The 21,671-nt window shown below is 39.0% G+C and overlaps 1 protein-coding gene across 3 annotated transcripts in view; it reads right to left on the bottom strand.

Annotated features, from left to right (window-relative positions):
- The window catches only part of MAP3K20 (mitogen-activated protein kinase kinase kinase 20), an 89,579-nt gene that overhangs the window by 54,383 nt on the left and 13,525 nt on the right, over positions 1-21,671 (bottom strand). For all 3 annotated transcript variants that reach the window (XM_041473503.1, XM_041473505.1, XM_041473504.1), the window contains exons 3-5: positions 5,583-5,670; positions 1,280-1,381; positions 461-526 (exon numbers count right to left, since the gene is read on the bottom strand). In XM_041473503.1, the coding sequence (XP_041329437.1) occupies positions 461-526; positions 1,280-1,381; positions 5,583-5,670 (256 nt within the window). The remainder of the gene's footprint in view (positions 1-460; positions 527-1,279; positions 1,382-5,582; positions 5,671-21,671) is intronic.

Below are 21,671 nucleotides of genomic sequence, written 5' to 3'. Positions count from 1 at the left end.
ATGACTCAAAAGCCTGAATATCTGTCAAACCTCATAAAAAAGCCACAATAAAGACAAGATTTTCTGATAAGAAATAATAGGCCTTATCCAGTCTATTGTGTCTGGTGTCTGCCAGCCTTTCCTGGCATTCAACCTTTCCAGACAGAAAAAAGAAGCAAGGAGTGCCCAGGCAGTATCTGAAAGCTTCATCAGCTTTCATGGCCAATCGTGGCCAGCAAGACACAAGCTGGAAGAGCCCTCCTCCACAGTGCTCTAGATGATGCCAGGTCTGTAATGAACTTCAGACAGGCTCAGGATGGGGAGGAGGGAACCAGCTTTTCCGTGCCTCAACAAGTGCAGCTTTGATGACAACCAAGGTATTAGTTAGTTCTGCTTGTTCAAAAAGCTTAAGCACAGATTTAAATGCCACATTAGCAGGTAACAGTAAATGCAGAGTGTTTCAAGAGTTTTGCTACTTTACCATTCCTGGACTTCAGGTCCCTGTGGATAACTTTCACTGGAGCTTCCATGTGTAAGTAGTGCATTCCTACACAAAAGAAAGGAACAATCTAGTTAGACAGGCTGAGCAGGGCCATCACGTTTCTGCAGTCATGATTCCTGGTTCCCACTAGTTGTACTCATTACAAGTTGCCATACCTGTGTGCCATATTGACGTGCTGAAGGAGAACCAAAGCTTCCCATCATCTCTGAGTAAAAAGCACTAACCAAAGCTCATGTATCTCTCAGAGCATCTATTTGGATATGCTAATGGTTTTTAACATCATATGTAGTTATTTTCGCTAAATATATAGTTAAGGAGATGTCTCTACATGATTAAGCCAGATACGAATTTACTTTTTCTTCATTAGTTTACACTAATTCTTGTGTGGTCAGTCACAGAGACCACAAAGGATGGAACAGCTTATTCTACATTATTATATGAAGAGTTTCAGTATGTTTGCTGAGAATAAGTCCTTAGCTTCCTTAAATGCTCCAAATCAAATCAAATTATGCACTTTATCTCATAATTACACAACATCAACAAAATTATCCTCATGGGACTTAGGGATCCACCAGAACTGCCTCACAGAAACTATTTTCACTCCAGAATATTTTTGGATTCATAATAAACAAGGAACATACTAAAAAGAACAGCGAATGGGTTTCGCTTTTTTTATTTATATATGTTTGATTGGTTTTGTTACCATCTCAATAAGGAAGACTAGGAAGGTTTTCCTGACTAAGGAAGCTGTACATTTGCTGGCTGTGTAGGGCAGTATATGCCACTCTTGTTGCTTACCTTTAGCTATGTCAGTGGCCCAGGTCATGATATGATCCATATCCATCTCTTCACTTTTGTTACTATTAATGTAATCAAACAGTGAGCCAGCAGAAGCATACTCTGTTAAAAAAAAAAAAAGGCAACAAACAAGACAGTTAAAAACACAGCACCTAACATGAAAGACATAATAGAAACACTGCCAGTTCCAGAAAGCAGTCCTCTAGCTTTTGGGTTCAACAGCTTAATATTATTACCAGTATAGTAGGAGAGTTTATCTGATTATCCCAATGCAGACATAAGCTGCTACTAACAAAAAATGAAAAAACGAACAAAAAGGTGTAATCATATAGAAAAACAGGCATTACAATGAAAAGGCATTAGAAAGGTCTGGCATCAAGAAAGATCAGGCAAAGCAGTTCAAATTCCAGAGTAAAAGGTTGTGCATGTTCCTTGGTCAGGACAAGCAGATGCTTCTCTTAATTTCCCATACAGAATCCCACAGCAGGAGTCTGGGGTAAAAACAAGGGCATTTGGGGCCCACTGGTGTTTGGAACTGTGGCAGATGGAATCCAGTCTGACTGTCAGAGTTGTGGGGCTTAAAGCAAGATTAACAAGCTAGTTAGCCCTACACATATTTAGGAGTGAAACTGGAGACACTCAAGTCTCTACAGTACTACTTTCATATTACCTAAAATTCTTACTTTTTTAAACAGTGAATTAGCCACTCTTGATCAGAAGAACAATTAACAGATGAGTTTGGTGGTATCAGATGCATCTTATCTTAATGTTTCCAAAATCAGAGGATACTCCCCACTGGTAAGCAGTACTGTGTATAAATTATGCCCCATATAAAACACAGAATTTTTAGTTGTTTGTTTGGTTTTTTTTGTTTTTTTTTTTAAGTAAAGCCTTATGAAAAATATATAATGTTCTGTTACAAACAAAGAGTTTGCAAGTAGAAAGTTTCCTATTTCCCCATGGAGACACAGAACAGCAGATCAAATAATTTGTTCATGAAAAAACAGAAGGATGAAACCAGAAGTCTAACCCTGAGATAAGCAGGACAGATTTTCTTGTGCTGCAGGTCACCTGCAGCAGTTTAAAGCCTGTAACTCTTCTGCTCAGTATTTATTAATATGAAATATTAATAGAAATAAGTTTTATTTTATTTAGAATTCATTCATGTTTCACCAAAAACAGGTTTGTAAGATGAAACAGCTGATACATTTTCTTTTATCTGTTTGCAATGACAGGGCAGACAGATGCCACCCAGTGCAGCAAAAGTAGCACAAAGACCAGGGGGATACAAGGAGCAACTTAAGACTTTTGTCCCTCTCTCCCAAGGCTATTCAATGTGCTTCTCAGGCAGAATTTAGAACCTACCTAGAAGACTCTCAAAATCTTCATATTATTTCAAAGCAGCTACAAAATCATTGCCTTTAAGACTATATAAAATGTGTCTGAATTTTGTTAATAATAATATTAATCAATGATTGCTACATGATAGTGTAAATGCATACAAAATTTTCAATTGTTCCTAACCAAAGAAATAAAAAGCACTGGGAGATCATGGTGTGGGGAAGGAAACTGAGACCAAACTGAATCTGCAGCCTAGAATGTGGCAGGTCAGATGGGAAGACTCCAGTGCTAAATGAAAGAGAGAGAAAATAGCAAGTCCTTTGAAAGTAAACACTCAAGTGCAAGTCAGCTTTGGATCACTGCTGCACAACCTCCCACTGCAAGGACAGACGTGTTGCTTCTGATGTCACCGAGAGAGGAGTAAGCTGCTGACCTGCACATTTCCACAATTAAAACAGAAGCTTTTTTTACCCATGATGTCACTATCTGTCTTATAAATGGATTCTTCAGGAACAGGTTGGCTGCATGCTTTGCATGTCTTTACAATGCATAATTCGATCCATCAGGGTCAGGGGACAACTCAGCTCCTTCACCCCTTTGCCACTTTGTGTGAACAGAGGCAAATAAGCTTCAATCAACAATGCCCCACTGTTAGTATTTCTTTATATATTTATAAATATATATTTCTAAAAATATATTTCTAAATATATGTATTGTGCCACAGATATTTATTAGGAGCTTGTGGATTTGGAAAGCATATTGCAAGGACAATGTTTTGCAAATAATGGAAAAGAAACATTTTCTTTAGAAAGAAAAGCTCTGATTGCCTTACTGGACCCACCCTGTGATGCTGTGGCATACATAAGGTTCTGTGCATTGGAGGCACAAGCTCTGAGAACCTTTTGGGATGAGGGAGCTGTGACCAAAAGACATATCTGAAAGCTACATATTGAGACTGCTGCTGACAGAGATGGCCAGTAACATCTAGAACGATGGGATCCATGACAGCAGCTCACAAGGCAGCAGGATGAGCTGGAACACTGACATACATCCTAGGAGGAAAACATATTTTTAATCCTACATGAGACATTACATGCAGCTAATGCTCAGTACATGCTAGTACTTGGCTGAATGCTCTCATTTCCATCATTCTGAAGTAACACTAATTTCTCAAGACTTCTTCTTCTTTGGGATTTTCTCTCTCAAGAAACAAATCTCTGACTTAACACAGGATTGTCTGCAACACTGAAGGCCATCCAGAAGATCACGAAGTGAAAATCCCTCTAGAAGACATTTGAAGTGTAATTAACATTTCTTCTATCAGTAGCCATTCTCTCATTTGAAAATGGTGTGGGGAAATGGAGCCTTGCCTCCATTCCAATCCACAGGACTCCAGTCTCCTTAGAAGTTGCAGGGAGAATCAACAGTTTGCTAAGAAATCCCCAAACCTCTTTCTTCTTTAGCCAGGTGTGATCGGAGTTCCCTGTGGAACAAAGCTGTTGATCTACACACCATAGTCTCTTCCTCACAGGCAGCTAAAGAATGCCCATTCTCAACAGCACAGTGAATTACTTCAGTTGCTGTCTGTCCTGGGACTGGTAAGCAGGTCATAATGTCCTCCAAACACTGACCTTTTGGGAGACCAAGCTGAGGTCTTCTGATCTAGACATCATCCCAGGTCACTGATTACACCTCTCCTTTGCTACTCTGCTTGCTCGTTTACACTTATATTAAAAAGGATAGTAAAATTACACTGCTTATTAGCTTTCTATTAATTTTATTGCTTTCAGAAGGAATTCAAATTCCTGTCTATACGCCATCATCAGTTCATTTCTAAGTGGTGCAGACTGTGGTCACCCATGCACCTCTGGAATGCTGTCTGCCACACCATGACCTCCAGTAGGCTGATACTCCTGGAGTAAGCAAAGCTCCCCATGCCCTGAAATGTGCTGCATTTCAGATTACACTGCTATCTGCTGTGATAAGCAGAAGTCTAAGAAGCAGGTAGAAATAATTGAATTTTCACAAGTTCTGACCACCAACCAACAAAAACCTGACAGGCAGTGACTCAAATTGGTGTTAGATTGTGCCACATGCAAAAGACTACCCTTCACACTGAGCTTTGAAAGTTAGAGACATGCCAAAACATGCCTCCTAATCCACGCTTTCATGGGTTTTATCTCTCCAAACATTTGTTTGAGCAGTTGGGAAATGTCTTTGCTTTGGGTTTACTTTCTACTCCTATCTTACGTAGTTTGTCCCATACAGGAAAGGGAGAAAATTCTATATCTGGACCATCTCCCAAGATAAGAGCAGGAAGCTTAAAACGGTGACAGTAAAAATAAAACCCCACCAACAAAATACCCCAACAATAACACAGAAAGCAACTTCCACATAATTCTAGGAATATCAAAACAAACAAAACCTAGTTTCCTATGTATAAAGGGAGCTGTCTTACAATGCCTCATTAACCCTTGACTCTATTTCAAGCTCTTCCCATTGGGAACCTCACAATGCAAATTCTCCTATTTTAGTGCAGGCAGAACTCATGGGGCAGCTTTGCTCCCCATGGAGCAGACACCCAGCCCACCTTCCTCACAGAACCAGCCAGAGCTTCGCATCATGAAAACCTCTACTTTTGTGACACACCAATTAGAATGAGAAAGCAATTCTCCAAACAGGGTAAGAGAACACAGTGAAAGGTCCTGTTTAAAGGAGTCCTGCATTTGTGCACTAAGAACACCCTAGGCCTCACCTGCCTCCATGCTGCCTCCAGCTATGCTCCCAGCCAGGTTCCCACCTCCTGCACTCCCAATTACATTGCAGCAGGTAGTGCCAAGCAGTCTTAACATTTAAAGAAGACCGGAACAATTAGCAAAACACTGTAATTGAGTAACATTGAAGATAACTTTGTAACATTGTAGCTTTACAGTCAAGAAAAAGGTCAGACAAAAATCCTTACCTGTAACTATGCCATAATTTGGAGGTTCAATGACAGCTCCATAGAACTGAATGATGTTTTTGTGACTGAGCACACTGAGTATTTCTGCCTGTTGAAAACAAACAAATAAACAAACAAGTTAGACAATTCAGAATGGGTCATTTACTGTGATAGCTTATTTCATACCCCACTGCGTATACACATATACAGCATATTATGTGTATATATATATATAAGCACACACATATCTAGGAAAGACTGTTCACAAATGCTTGGCATTTGAAAACCTAGTGAGAGAGTTTGGCAGATTAATGCTTTTTATGTTTGGGGGGGTGGGAAAAACAAATGTGAGACTATTCTTTCATGGCCAAGGCACTGATGTAGGAAGTTAAGTCTTTGGAAAAACTGAAGATCTTGGAAAACTTTGTTCCAAGAAAGATGTGGGATTTTTGGCAGAGCAGCAGCAGTCCGATCCAGAGTTTGTGTTTATGCACAAAGTACCATGGGTTCAGCGAGTCCAGCACTCCAGGCTGTTACAGCATACCATGCACACAGAGCTCTATCCAATGTTTACTGGAAATGTGGAATTTCCAGGCATGCGCTGTGGAGTCTGATTAAACACACAGAGCAAGCATGCTTGAGATTGCCAAATACCCAGCAGTGCAGTTGAAATTGCTACTCAAAGCAGACTACAGATGTTTGGCAATCCTGGATAAATATACAAAACCTTCAAATTCAACTTGAACAATGCTGCTGGGTTTGAGCAAGAGACTGCAAGACAATGAGACTGTATCCACAGAAATTAACACATATAAGCCCTGCAGTTTCTGAGAAAAAAGGTCAGGTATTTCCAGGAAGGTGTCTCAACAGTTTCACCTCTGCAGTGTATCAAAACAAATATTTAACAGATTTTAGACACATGTTTTTATACAAATATACATATTATGCAAATTCAGATATGTATTACTTTATATTTTTCTTCACAGTAATGCTTTAAGACTTTAAGATTATGTTAACTCTATACCAGGCAAGAGCATCTAACAAAAACAAGATCACAATTAACTCCTCAGAACTTATCACAAGTATCTGACAGACCCCTTCACAGATCCTTTGACTTGCAGTGGGAGTGTTGCTTTTTGCCCACAGGTGAGTCTTCACACATGTTCTCAGATAACTGCCAATTAATTTATTTTGTGGACTTGTAGGTAAGTCAGTCTGCAGTATGATTTGCTGAAAACAGCACACATTTTAAAAGGTAATTTTCTGGTATTGTGAAAAAAAGATTACTCACTTGATGGTAATACTGTTTTTCTTGTTGAGCAGGCTAAGCAGCATGAAGAGTTAGTGTAACCTAAGTTAAGCTCAAAGCTATAGTTAAGATTTAATTGCATATGTGTAAATGTCTGAGCATTAGCTAAAGTCTTCAAAACTGTGTTGAAGTTATTCAAAAAAGTCTTTAAGCAACAACAGCAAAAAATTGAGTCATCTAATGCCTTCATCAGTAATTATGCACATAAGCACATGTATCATGGTACCACCTATAAAACACAGGCCAAACAAATACTGGTTTGCTATAGCTCTAAATTTATTAGAATAGCAGTAGCTGATGTACTATGGGTTTCTGCATAAAAACTGCTATAGCCTTCCTGTTTGCAGTGAATCTAAAAAGCCACAAAATAATTTAAAAGGCAGCTATCTAAGCAAATGTGGGAAGATTCACCTGCAGGTAAACAGCAACACTCAAGACTCAGCCAGTCAGGGGATCTGCCAGCAGAAGGAGCTCTGCCCTACAACTGCAGCCCCACCATCCTCCCAAGACAAGGAACTCTTGCGGCAGCACAAGCCATGAGTTATACCTCCAACCTCCTTCCCTAGGCTGGAGGATGCAGGTGACCACTGAGTCAAATCTCCATCTCAGAAACTTCTGTATTATGTTTGTATGTTCCTTAGGAAATATTCAATTGGGCATTCAATTCTCTAATTCCTACCAGCATTACTGCCAGATTACCGGGAGACCTCACTCTCCTTGACTGGCTATCTGAATATTCTGATGAGAGATAGGAATAACACAAACAGTTAGAAAACCTATCTAAACCACTTTTTCATTAACACCTTGGTAAGAGGAATGGAATAAAACTATCTTCTTGTGAAATATTTAAAATATACCAAAGCTGTGAGCAAGCCATCTGCTGTGGTGTTTAAAACACAAGTACTTACAGGTCATTAGAATTAAATTGATGGGTCTCATATTTGATTTTCCAGTAGCATAATATATTTAGATCCTGGCTATAAAACAAGTACTTGATGAATCTTTTCAGAGAATGATTAAAAATGCCCCATGATTAACAAATCCAAGTTCCATAGCTCCCTATCCCACCACAACTATGTGCAGAACCCAGTGGTTGTTCTCCAGCTCACACAAGATGCTGCTGGATCCAGTGAAAGCCCATCAGAGTCAGCAGACAACAAGAGAGGCTGCCCTGCAGCAAACCCCAGACCAACCAATCACCCAGTGCTACCATGACAGGGACTGCAATCAAAATATGAGGATCAGACCAAGAAGATGAGTACTTCACTGCCACAGGCACAGACACACAGCACTTTTATCACTTGGAAATGCAAAAAAATATTTTAAAGATTATCTTATTTATGTTATATACACTCAGATCACATTACAGAACTATGGAAAAATACTGTGTCGACCACAGCTAATACCATCACCTTCACATTGATGTTCATACTCTAACCTGGGATTTAACAGATACCAAAGCAAGCTTCCATCTAAGAAATCCAGAGAAGCACCTTCTAATTGCCCACAAATATGACAATGAAGACTTGTGGAGTAAAAAAAATTCCAGCTTTTCCTAAGGACCATTATATCACAAAGAAATCCTCTCTAAATACTTTTAATCACTATACTGTTGTTAGCACTAGTGATTCTAGACTATTCCTTTCATGTTTTGTTCTCTTCTGTTGCTGTGATCAGCTGTGAAATGTATTAGCCAATTTAAAGACTCTTATTCCTTACAGTGAGAACCAGATGCAAGCCAGTCCATATCTTTGAAGCTTTTGTACTATCTTTGACAAGAAGGTGCTGTAATTTTTCAATGAAAATTACTTTCAGATAGCAAATTACAAAGCAGTGGTTAAAGACTGGTATTTCAAAGGTCTCTTAGACACTAACAAGCATATTTAGAATAACCTTTAAGCATCAAAACTGTACTTTAATCCAAAATTCCTAAATGCTTGGAAGAAAATCCTGTCATGCATCTACCTGTCTACAAGCTGTTGAAGAAGTCAGCCCTTGCTGGCTTGGGCATGACACTCTTCCCTCAGTAAAGCTGCTATCTATCTTATGCAAGCTAAATGAGCACCACTTCCTAAATAGTGAAGACAAGCAACAAGTATTCAACTACTTCATTACATTAGATTTTTATGACAAAGACAGAAATTTTTTTTGAAGGTTGGATTGAAGCAGAACTAGTGGAGTTCAGCTGAATGAAAGACATCTAAACACATAAATACAAACTCCCTGGACATAACACAGACATACAGACAGACAAGGTAACTGCAACAGAGTTGAATATTATGCTTAGTGCCTTGATAAGCTTAGTAACAGCCTGTTACTGACCAAACTATACTAAAATTGTTCATACTGCACTTACATCACAGGTATGGATTAAATTATGCCCCTCTCTTGACTCCTGCTGAAGGGATTACAGACTGCACACCATTTCTTGAAGGCAAAGGGATTCAGATTTCTAAACAAACCTAATCCACTGTTTACATAATTCAAATACTGCAAAATCCAAGGTCAGAACAAATTACATTGAAAACTTTTTCATTTAATTCTCACTTACTGGCTTACTGTAAATCAAGCCAATTCATAAAACAATCACAGTGTAAGAGTTTGGAATTCAGGTAATCCCCAAGTGTACAAACAGTGTAATTGTGTCCTCTGAACCATGGTATGGATCACAGTGTTTAACAGGTAATTTGGTTTTATGCCTGTTTAATCTCTACTTACTGACATATGTGAAAATGACAGTTACATCATCTAAGACTAACATCACCCCAGAGCTGCTTGTAGACCCATTAGTACTGCTCTTAACCTTCTAGTACAAACAACCATGCGTGAATAACCATATCTTCAGGTGCTTCAGCAGGTAAAAACAAGGTCCTCCTCCAGCTCCTGTCTGTGTTCAGCAATAGCTGGACAGAAATCACAACACAAACTCTAAGCACAGCCAGCAGTAGATGAGAGGACAAAGCAAGCTGCCTGGACAGCGTGGTCTCATTATGAGCAGCACAAGTCTGAGCTCACCAGGATGACCCAAGCCCTCACTTATTTTTGCTCTGCCTTGTACCAGCGCAGCAAAAGCAGCAAGTGCAGTTCAGCTCTAACGAGGTCTTCAAGGTCAGTGCTGACTGCAGATGTGGGCAGTGGCCACCTGATGCTGAGCTGGCATTACTTGGGAATCAGACAAGGCCATATCGTCAGATCTTTAATTGCAGCCGCAAAGACAGTAAGGATGTGGACGGAGGCACTTTGCATACAGCTGTGTTGTTGCTTGCCAGCTACTCATAGCAGCTGCAGCTGCTCTTGTTAGAGCTCCCTATCCCAAGGCAGTTAAAGTTAGCAAAGACCAAACAACTCAGCATATTTTAGTTACTCTGGTTCTCTGTGGAAATATATTAGAAATTTGTTACGCTCACACTTGTAGTCAAGAGAAGTGATCAAGGGTTTGGGCAGTCTGCTCCAGCAGCACAGCTGGAACTGTAAAAGGACATCTGTTCACAGAGTTTTTCAGTACCAAAAGGCTTTTTTTGCATGGGTCCAGACAAACTGAGCCCAAAGCAACTCAACCACCACTTCTTCCAGGCACCTTTGCAACAGCTGACTGGAAAGAGTAAAGTATCTTTCCACCCTGGTCTGAGCACACCGGTTTAGGATTAACACAGGAAATGGATGCAGCCCCTTGTGAGACCATTGCGTCACCTGTTAGTAAATCAGGGAACCACACAGCAAGTGGCACCTTCACTCCATGCAAAATTACAGAGCTATACATGTTAGCTATTTAATCTGATTAATACAACCTCCTTAACTGCCTTGTAATATATTTTATTACATTGTGCAAAAGTTTGGCTATTTAGTTTTCCAGAGAACTGTTTGCCATGTTTATTAAGGAGATATTTAGACACACTTAAGGCACCTTTGGAAATGCTTTTTTTTCCTAAGTCTTGTAGCATTTTAAAGGCTTTGACCTTTGTCATGCTCTTGGGAGAGTTGCAACTTAGCTACTCTCAGGGGGTTTTACAGTCTAATACAAGGGCAGCTGGAAGAGGCCAGCTGATGCTTCAGTTCTATTAGTGAAAATTACATACAAAAAAGATACAGAATGTCAACACATATAAATCCCACACCTTCATTTCTAGACTCCTGCTCAGAAATATATCCAGTCCATGTTCATTTCCAGTGTCTCATGAGTCCTTTCCTGTGAATTTACTGATATCTAATAAAGGATGACACCTCTTGTGTTTCTCTAGGTGAACAAGCTCAAAATATCATTTTGCAGATGAAATAAAAACACAGCATATGTCATTGCTAACAAATTATCTTCTCAATATGCAATAAAGGGATACTTAGAGAATTACAGAAATATAAAATTATTACCAAGAATTATATAGCAGTGATGTTAAGTAATTATTGTAGTTTTGAACACAGAAAAGAAGACTGTGCAAATACAAAATAAAAATTTAGGACTTTGCCTACTGATTTGTCTGTTCCCATGAAGTTTTCTACAGAAAAATATATGAACAAGAATTTTGTGCTTTGGGAGCCCAAATAACAGGCAAAGGATACTGATTGTCCAGTTCAGAGAATTTTTGTTAAATCTATTAAACCGTCTTTAATACTAACAATGTGAGAGGGAAATCACATGGACATGGCAAAGCCAAAGAATCCTCAATGAGATTTTTTACCTGCAAATAAGCAGTTACCAAGTGCTTCAATGGGCACACTCCCAGCATATATGTGCTACCATCTCTTCCCATAGGCAATCACAGTTTTAAAACTATGGTTGGCATGGCACTTAAAGCTGTATGAGCTTGGGCTTCTTTTCTAGGATTCATTTAGATGATAACTTATCCAGAAAAAGCTGGTTTCTATAGGCCATTTACATGTTAAAACTGTCAGCACTTATGCCTTACAACACAGCCTCTATATTCAGGCTGTATTAGGAAACAGTATCTTGTTTCTTAAACCACAGAGAAAAGAGTTAAATTACATTCTCAGATTGATGTCACTAGCATTTCTGTAAATAACAGAATTAAATTCTCATAAGTACATCTACAATGACGTACAAAATTTGTACTTTGAAGCATTTTGATTGAGCAAATCTTTCAAAGCATCAAATCTGCATCCAAAATTATGTCCTACGCTGTTACAAATCCCAGAGACTAAAAGTGGAAATGTACAGGAAACTAATAAATTCTTATTGCTGTATAATCATTTTACCATTATTTTAAATCCACTGGTGTATATCACCAGATACTGTGATAGAAACATACACTTTAAATACATTGTATTGATTCTAAGGTTACAATCTTGAAGAACGAAAATGCACACTACCAAGACAGCTCATTCGTGTTAAACTATCATAATGTACCACGGATAAGGAATATGGACATAAATTTATTGTATTCTGTTCTAGACTCACCACATCTTATGAAATTCACTTTAAAATAATTAATTTGCATCATGCAATACCACAGGATGTGTTAGTAGTAAAATGTATTGGATATTGACCATTTGAAAAGAAAACTGAGTTTTATACTCTAGTATAGTTCTTTATAGCAACCTTTGCACAGAACTTGGTATGTTATGGATAATTTGAAGGCTACGGGATTAAAAGTACTAGCTAGCAAATTCAGAATGTGCCTGTCAAAACACTGCAAAGGCTTGCTCAGCCCATGAAAATCAGGCTGGTCCCTCTAAAAATCACAGGGGCTTTATCCTTGTGATGTGGCAGCAGACCCTCTGCCTTGTGCAGTAGGAGGGAATGAGATCAAGCTAACTGGCTCAATCCTCCCTCTGACCTCCATCAGTACAATGACCACGTGGAGCCCACACAGCACTAACTAAGAAATTGCAGGATCATGGTGTTTTCCTCATGAGGAGGGTTTAAAATCTGCTATCTGTGAGAGAAGAGGCTGCTAACAGACTGACAGAACTAAGCAGAGGCACTTTCTGCAGAAAATACTTACAGAATGGTTAGTAAGCTTGAAAAAATTCTATGTTACATTTACACCGCCATTTACAAAAAAATCCAAACAAACAAAAAACAAACAAAGGTTATGGAAAAACAACTCATTTTTCAGACAGATTTCAAGTAGAAATATACCCACAGATTGTTACATTTTGCAGCATACAACGTGAGATTGCATGAGCATTTAATAAAAAGGTATCTGATAAAGGCAGATCTGTCAAGAAGAAGCTTAGTTTGGATTTCACTACTGTTATTCGCATAAAGCAAAAGCATTCAAAGCATGCATGAACTATGTATTTGTACTGGTATAAGAGTTTAGAAATGAGCAATGTCCGCAATATTTGCAATTTTTAATTCAGGCAGATCTGGAGTACTGAGCTGCCTCCAGCAGCAAAGCAACACCAGCAATTGAGTAGAAACAATGGATAAGTGAACTAAACAGCAGGACTGAAATACCTGAGCTCCCATTCAGCTCTTTATTTTCAGCAATCATCATTTCTCTTTTCAATGTTGGAAAATTTTCCAAGTTACTCACAATCACTTTGAAGACAAACAGGCTTTGACTATGGAGAACAGTAACAAAATCCTCAACATTCCCAAAATACAAGAGAATAATAAAACTTGAAACTTTGACTCCTGGCATACTCCCCAGGTGAGAAGATATGGCTAACATGCAACACAGGGATCATTCCAGATCCAGCAAATGGAAAAACAGCCAAGGAAATTATTTCTGAGATCAAAGTCACTGCAGGTTTCATGAGCACCTTGTTGGAAAGGCATTTTGGTATAAAAGTGATGGCCAAAACTAATCCACCTCAAGGAGCCATGGCCATATGTATATAACTAGAGCAGTGATTTTTCTGAGCTCTGCAGGGTATTTGTAAGGAATCTCAATAAGATAACCTAGAACAAATCAAATCTCATTGTACAGGCTTTTGCTGAACAATTAGCATAGACTGCAACAGAGACAGCAACAGTACTTATGCATCCTGATCCACTCCTCTAAAGCAGCTATGATCTTTACAATGAAGTATTTTTCTATCTTAATCATGAAAACTGCAATTTAACCACAGGGGGAAAAAAACACCATGTTCTTGATGAACACTCACTTAAAGCCTGCCTTAGAATGGATAAATCAAACCTACTATAGCTAATGACAGGGACAACACTTGATGGGAATCCCTCTTATTGGAATCCTACTGAATGTTATAGTTCCAGAAAATGTAACTCAACCAGGCAGCTTGAGCTCACCCTTATGAAAAAAAAACACTTCACAACGTGTGTTACCTGTTGCATGCTAACAGCATACCACAAGGTGTTGTTTTCCACATGGGCTGCTAGAGCTCTGCACAATGCTCTCCCCAGCTGTCACTCAAAACTGAGCTGCCCCTGCAGAAAAGGTTACCTGGAGTCCACCTAACTTACAAAAGCTTTCAAAACAGAAATTATAGCTGTGACCAGCAGCCATACAAAGAAAGCAAAGTAGTTGCCAACTACAGATGTTGGCACTCTGCTGAAGTGAATGAGAGTCCTCCACAAATGAGAGGTATTTTTCTGTGACTTTTACCTACCCCAAAGCACAACCTCACAAATCTGAGGTTTTCAGGAAAATGAGCTGTCACCATTATCTGAATGATACACATCACAGTTTTATGTGAAACTGTCCAAAACATCCAGCATGAATCATGGTGAATTCTAGCTGCTTTTCAGAAAAGTCACTCTTCTTTGTCAAGGACTGAAAATTGTATTTTACTTAGAAACTTGGTTCAAATGCTACTTCTATTGGGTAGTCATGGTCAAAAAAAAAAAAAAAAAGAGAAAAAAAACCAGACAAAACTCATCAAATTTTAAGCTTTCATTTTTATGAAACATGGACCCAGTGTTTATTTTTTCTTGGGATTCTTCATGCTGCCTTTATGGTAGCTCAATCTTTTTGCCATTAGAACTAAAAAATTTCAAGCAAAACAATGGTCAAGATAAAAAAACTTGGAGAAAACCCAGCAATATTTTTAAAATGCTTTTAGTGTCATACATCAACATTTATTAGTATTGCTCTACTACATACTTCTGACATGTAACTTCAGCTTTTCCCTTACTTTTCTGTGATGAATTTCTTGTACACAGAACTCCCTATCTTATCTAGGTGTCTTTATAGCTCTCAGCTTACACAGATGGCAATAACAACTATTTCATTTCTGATCCTTGTTATATAGGAATACAAATGGGCAGCCTCAAAATACAATTTAAAAAAGTTAATAACTTGGATACCAGTATCTCTGAACTCTGTAGAAAGTGGAAATCCAGAAGAACTTATCTAGAAGACTGAGACTACAGACTGACCTACAAAGGCAGTTGCTTTGAGTCTGGCAGACCTACAAAGAGCAGAGAACTCACAGGGGTCTTGTACCACTACAGGATATCAAACTAAGTCAAAAGTCTCTTTTCTCATTGCTCTTCTCCATTGAAACAACAATATCTCTAGTCAGTTCCTTCCCCAAATTATAGAAGAACATCCAGAGGTACTGTAACCACCACCCATGTCTGTACTTACTAATATGAGAGGAACATCACACATACTTAATGGGGAACGGATAGCATTTAAAAGGCCAGTTACAAAATGAAGATCATCTATTCTGTGGTTACAAAACCACTGACCAGCACTACTTCCTCCATCGCATTGCACTGTGCTTGCTGAAGACCGCAGTAAATGAAGTAAAGAGGAAGTAGGAACTGTATATCTATGGGACCACAGGAACTTTCAGGACCAGGGTCACATGCAGAGTCCAACAAAACCTCTCTCCTGGGCTGTACCTGAAGAGCTGAAAAGAAGGCATCATGCTGCAGCTAATGACAATTCCAATCTGAATCTGAGTGCAGCAGAGAGAATTTGCATCTCTTCCTATTCCAGCAATGCCCATAGTCTTTGCATAACTACTAACTTGGAGCATAAATCCATGCTTGGATTTATGCTCCAAGCATGGCAAGGATTAGATTAGCAAAGTTCAGTACAAGGAACTGCGCTCACAAGCTGGATCCAGGGCCCAGGAGCTCCATGATATTTTGGTGGCACAAAGTACATTCAAATCTGCAACAGGTCCTTTAGTGTGGAAGAATAACAGCATCACACATACCACAGCTTCCCATTTTCCAGTGCCAGACATACCCAAACCCTTGCCTAAGAAACTGACTCTTATCAACCAAGCAAAATCATCCTCTAGTAAGGCTTTGCTGCCTGAGACACAACTCTCTAGAAGACATAGCAAGAACTCTTTTCCATCCTGTCACAGCTATACAGCTATGCAACATTTTCCTTCCCTTTCTACACATGCAGCTACTGTGCTGTGCACTTTACTTGCAACACCACTGGCCTCCTGAAGATGTTTACTTCTAGGAGACAATTCCCTTATTCCAGGTAAAGTCCTTCCTTCTGGCTGGGAAGAGAGGGAGAAAAAAAAAGAAAACAAACAACCCAGTAGTGGCAGGAAAAAAAGGACCTAGAGAAACATTCCTCTTTCTCTTCAAGAAGAGTTAGCCATGTCTCACGATTGGCACAGAGCGTTACTATAAAGAGGGTTTGGCCGATTCCATATATGCAGAACGCTGTCATAATCCTCCTGCCTTTTTTCCTTCTTGAGTTTGAATTGTTGCACTTTGAAGAGTTTTTAGATCTCTCCTCAAGGTCAATTTTATCAATTATCTCTGTCTTTACCGAATCTGGATATAATTACTGTAGTTAGCTCTGAGGGGAGAATGTGACCATTTTGAGGTCACTATTGTGCAGAGCAAGTGTGATGGTCTTGCATATTACTGCAAACCTTGCAAATATTATTTTTAAATATTTAAACCATTAATTAGTCCATATTGTATCCTCAGGGACAGCACCAGAGATCTTAAGCCTTTTGAAGTGTCCTGCATCTTTTCATGTGTCCTCACTGTTTAGTTTAGACTAGCATACCTTTATTATTGTGTATGTACAAAAAGAAACCACAAGGTGTAACAGTCTTTTGAAAATACTGCTTTTTTGTTCAAAGTCTCTACTGAATTCAGAATTTTGATGGATTGAAGTAAATGGTGGTGCTAGAATAATACTAAAGTTTTAGAATTCAGATTGCAATTCTTCCAAATGTATATTTTAAGATACACAGTTACTTTAAAATGCGAGGAAGCAAAATTCCTCATAAAAGCTGTGTACACGGAGGGGTTTTCACAACAATGAACAGCCTAATCAGGGTGAAGAATCCTCAACTGAAAGCTCACAAAGAAATCCCTCTATCCTTTCTCCATTTTTTCAATTCTACTTTTCTCGATAGGGGTGTCTCACCAGAGAACCTGAAGAGTGAAAGATTTAAGTATAGGACTGAAATCCATCAAACCCAGGCTTGTGGTCCAAACCCAAGCAGCTGTCAAACCCAGAGATAGGAATGTATGCTCACTTCTGCCTAATAAAATTTGAATCAAACACTTTGCATCTGATTCTCCATGTGAGCTTTTATGCAAACTTCTAAAGTGCAAGGAATCCTGGGGTGGAAGAGCTATTCTGAGAGCTTTCACATAGTTCATGTAATTAGGGAAACCACTTCCTTTGATTGTAAGTGTTCAAAACAGCTGAATTTCTCCTTTCAAAGGACTCTGTGATTTGGGTCATCTCTTTTACTTGCTCTTTTATGTTTCTCAAGATGAGAGGTGAGACTGTAAAGCACATTATTTAGAAAAAAAAAAGATTCCACTTTTTGTTTTATGGATTGAACTCTGACTATTCAAACGCTTGTCATTTGGAAATCTATCTTTCTTTCCCTCCCCCTGTTTCCTTCCTTTTCTGATAAGCTCTTCAGTGGCTCAAGCGAGTATAGCCCAAAATGCCAATTTAAACCTAAGGGAAAGCTGAAATATGGTACATAAAGGAAAAGGGACTCTCATTTTCCTTTGTTCGACTGTGGTTGAATATGTAATTATAAAGGAGCTCTAGCTGCAGGATCTCAGTCCCCATGTCACATTTCCTTTTTAAATGGTTCTAAACATTGACCAAGCAAAAAGGCAGAAATACAGATTTTTAGAAGACAAACAAAGCAGCTGCCCTGGTCTTTGAAGTGGGTTTGCAGGTTCTTCATTTCTCAAAAAGGGAGCTCGGGTCACAGTTTCAAGGCAATGACCATGTCACCAGAGCTAACAGCTGATGCCAATGTTGCTACAGAATCAAGTGTCACTCGCCCTGAATTTCTTGAGTCAGGCACCCTGTTAGTGCTGTTACTTCACATTCATCTCACTAACAGCTGAAACAGGCAGTGAATATCCTGCTTCTCAGAGTACAGCACAGTATCATACCAGTGAAAAGGCAGGAGATTTCTTACTGCAGGTTTCAAATTTAAGTGAAAACAGAATGCCTGTTGATCCTAGGAGGACTGAACTTTATTCCCAGTCAGTGAAAAATTGCAGGACTACTTTCAGAATTATAGCACTTAGAGGGAATCGGTCTGCAAGGGGAACAGAGTAAACCACTCAGAACACAGTGCCAGAAATCACATTAGTGCCAACTTCTGCACTTCTGCACAGGGCAGATGAGACACTGGCTTAGAGAGATGACTTTACAATAAAGACTTTGGTACAAATACAAAAACAGCCGAGAACCCAAAAGTTCAGAGCAGAACTCCAAAATGTGTGGTCCTTTGGAGTGGGGTCTGGATCTTGCATTTGCCTTTAGTGCTCTCACAAACTCTTACAGGGGTATTAGCAAGGCAACATCCAAAAGAAGAGGAATTCAACAGCTCCAAATTGTAGCTATTTGTTGCTCCATATCACACACAGCACCCTCAGCATACAGAGACATATCACAGAAAAGTCAAAAAGCCTTTTCCTTGGTTTAGGAGATTAAACGTACACAGTTCACAAAAATGGAAACCCACCAATCACTACTTATAAGCCTTCATGTTTCAAAGGTTTGCCTCAAATGCATCTAACATTACTACAATTAAAGTTGCTAAGAGATTAGACAAGAAGTGATTTCTACACCTTTCCCCTCTCTAATTTCACACAGGTATGCATGACACTTTCTCAGCTGTACAATTCTTCCAAGAGGAAAAGATAACCTCTCAGTAAATATCACTCATTTGCTCAAGGGTGCAACAACTACTTGATTTTAACAAGTTTCCAGAGCAACCTACTCATCTCTCCTATTCTACCTCTGCCAGATAATAATTTGCAGAGTGCCTCAGCTTCCACTGAAAGGCTGCCACCCGCCCAGCCTGCATGCCTGTCTTTTGGTTTTCCCACCTTCCAAGAGCAACTTGGTACAAGCAACTGCTTCTCATCTTCTGGTGTCTACCAAGAGCTTCCTCACTTCTCCTACAAAAAGCTCAAGGCATTTTACAAGCTACGCTTATTTTTGATGTGGCTACTGGTAAATCAGGTGCCCAACACACAAAACCTACAGCTATTTGATCAGTCATGTGTATCATAATGCAATTTTTTTCTCCCTTTCCTCCACCATTTAGCCACAAGGAACCTCTGTTTTCAGGAGTTTTGGAGTAAAAAAATAAGCAACCAGAGGCAGAAGACAAGTGGGAAGGTGTGTGGCATTGTTCCCCTTCAATGACACCCAAGGGCCAGGCCCTATTTTGCCAAGGAGGTACACCCATGGGGGCCCATCCTGTGTGCAAGACACGCAGTTTCCCTGTGGAGCCGACTTTCTTAAATAGAAATTATGCAGAATGCAGATTCTCTAAATATTTGTCTAATAAACAAACATGTATTTGCAACTAGGATTCTTCCCCAGTGGCTGAATTGCCACAGATGAAACTTTTTAAAGAGAAACAGGGCAGTTTGGAAGCAGTTAGATCAGAAGCACAGCTCTGTATTTGCCCTGCTTGGTTTGTCTCCCTGATGTGTGAGTACAATTAACTGAGTATAAGAGAAAGAGTTAATGTTGAAGCTGTTCTCTGGGCTCCTCTGCAGCCTCCAGCTAACATAAACACATCTGAATGTTTCCCTGTGACTGTTTATATTGTTCTCTTAATAAGGAGACTTTCTCTATAAGCACCTTAGTAATTGGAAATAGGTAAATATAAAATAACTTTTACAGTCTTATTTGTGTCATTACAATTAAAAAGACTGATTTTGATGCTTGCATCCAAGTTAAGATATCTTTTCTCTTTTATTCAAGTCTGTTTTCAGTGAAATCTTGTGCTCCAGACCCTTACACAACTCACATGCATCCAGTTTAAAATTAAGGACTAAAAAACAAAAAAAGAAGGAAGTAAAGTAGGGCCTATCTACTTCTATAGAGCATTTTCTTGCCCTCTTAAAAGCACAAAACATGTTGTTCAAAATTCCATTACCATCATGAGTGTGGCAGGTAGTTTGGGCACCCAGCCAGAGAGTGCAGCCCCCATGCTCAGCTTTGAATACTCCTGTGGAAAATGGCCTCCAGGAGATAAATGGTCCCAGATTCAGATCACATCAACTCCAGCACAGGTCTCTGACTTCATCTGAACCATCACACAGGCGTGCAACAACCTAGAAACTGCCAGATTCAAACAATACTTCCACTCAAGAGCTACTCTGGCACCATCAGAAACAATCTGTCACTCTGTATGCTGCAGTCAGTGCAAGTTATTTAATCAGCATCTCCAGGAATTGCAACACCAACAAGTTTCCTTGTGGGTCACAGACATGTAAATTGTCAGCTGTCCCTCAAAGCACGTAAGACTCAAACAAGCAGTCGCTTATCATCTCTCAAGTTACCACTCACCTGTCATTGTGATTTTCTACTTGTAGCACTGTTTTAAGAAAACCATAAATAAATGTTTATGTAAGTCTAACTTGAAGCAATACTCAACTGCTTGAGCCTGCAACAGCCTAAAACAGCACTTTGAGAAAAGAGGATTTCTTCTGTAACCGTGAGATTTCCACAGCAAAGCTTCAGGACAGCTTAAATATCCAAAAATGCCATTTTGCATTTAATCACTTCAACAGAAGCTCAGGGTCAGAAAATGTCGTGGGAGGGGAAACAAAAGAGCTGCCATTTGATGTCAAGGGTTGCTGGCATAAAAAAAGAAGCAACACAACCTCTCCTCCAAATTATAAGTAACAACTGAGTGCATGCAAAAAGAAGACTGAAACAGAAGACACATATCTAGAAAAAAATTAAAAATAAAATTTAAAAAAACAGGCAAAAAACCCCCACAGAAAAAGCCCAAAATAAAGAAACAAACAAAATAAATCACCCTAGGAAAAATGCCCTTAATTGCAACTAAATATCTACTGGAAACATGAACAGTCCACTGTCAAACAAAAACTTGCAATTGACAGAATAATTTTTAAGACAATATGCAATGGAATTAAACTAATTACAAAAGTAAAGAATATTTAATAATATCTAAACAGGCTGCATGTTGTGGACAGCAAAGAGGGTAAGAAAGAGTGTTTTCTAAACAATCAGACATTTTCTCCCTATTCTAAACAACATTTATTCATAATTTATAGGAAACCAGCACAAAAATTTGTTCACTTGCAGATGTTGCACCTTCTGAAAAAAAAACCAAAAAAACCAAAAAACCACTGAAATTGAAGAATAATTGGAGACAACTGAGATAAAAGGATCCAAGAGATATCCTAAAGATATTCCTAACCCAGGGATCAGGCACACAGTAATTTCCTGCGACTCAACCAAGCTAAGGAAGCTGTACCTCCATTCCTAATGAGCAGCACATGCAAGGTAATTTCACTTCTCACTTATGAAGTTTAAGGCAGTTCAAAAGACAAGCAAAAGGAAGCAACAGACATACCTGGTGCATCTTAGCTTAATAATTTATCTGTAAATCGAATTTGTTTATGTATCAATGGCTCA

Source organism: Pyrgilauda ruficollis, unplaced genomic scaffold (genome assembly GCF_017590135.1).
Source record: "Pyrgilauda ruficollis isolate IOZ18807 unplaced genomic scaffold, ASM1759013v1 scaffold3, whole genome shotgun sequence".
Taxonomy (NCBI): domain Eukaryota; kingdom Metazoa; phylum Chordata; class Aves; order Passeriformes; family Passeridae; genus Pyrgilauda; species Pyrgilauda ruficollis.
This window is presented reverse-complemented; position numbering and strand designations above follow the sequence as displayed.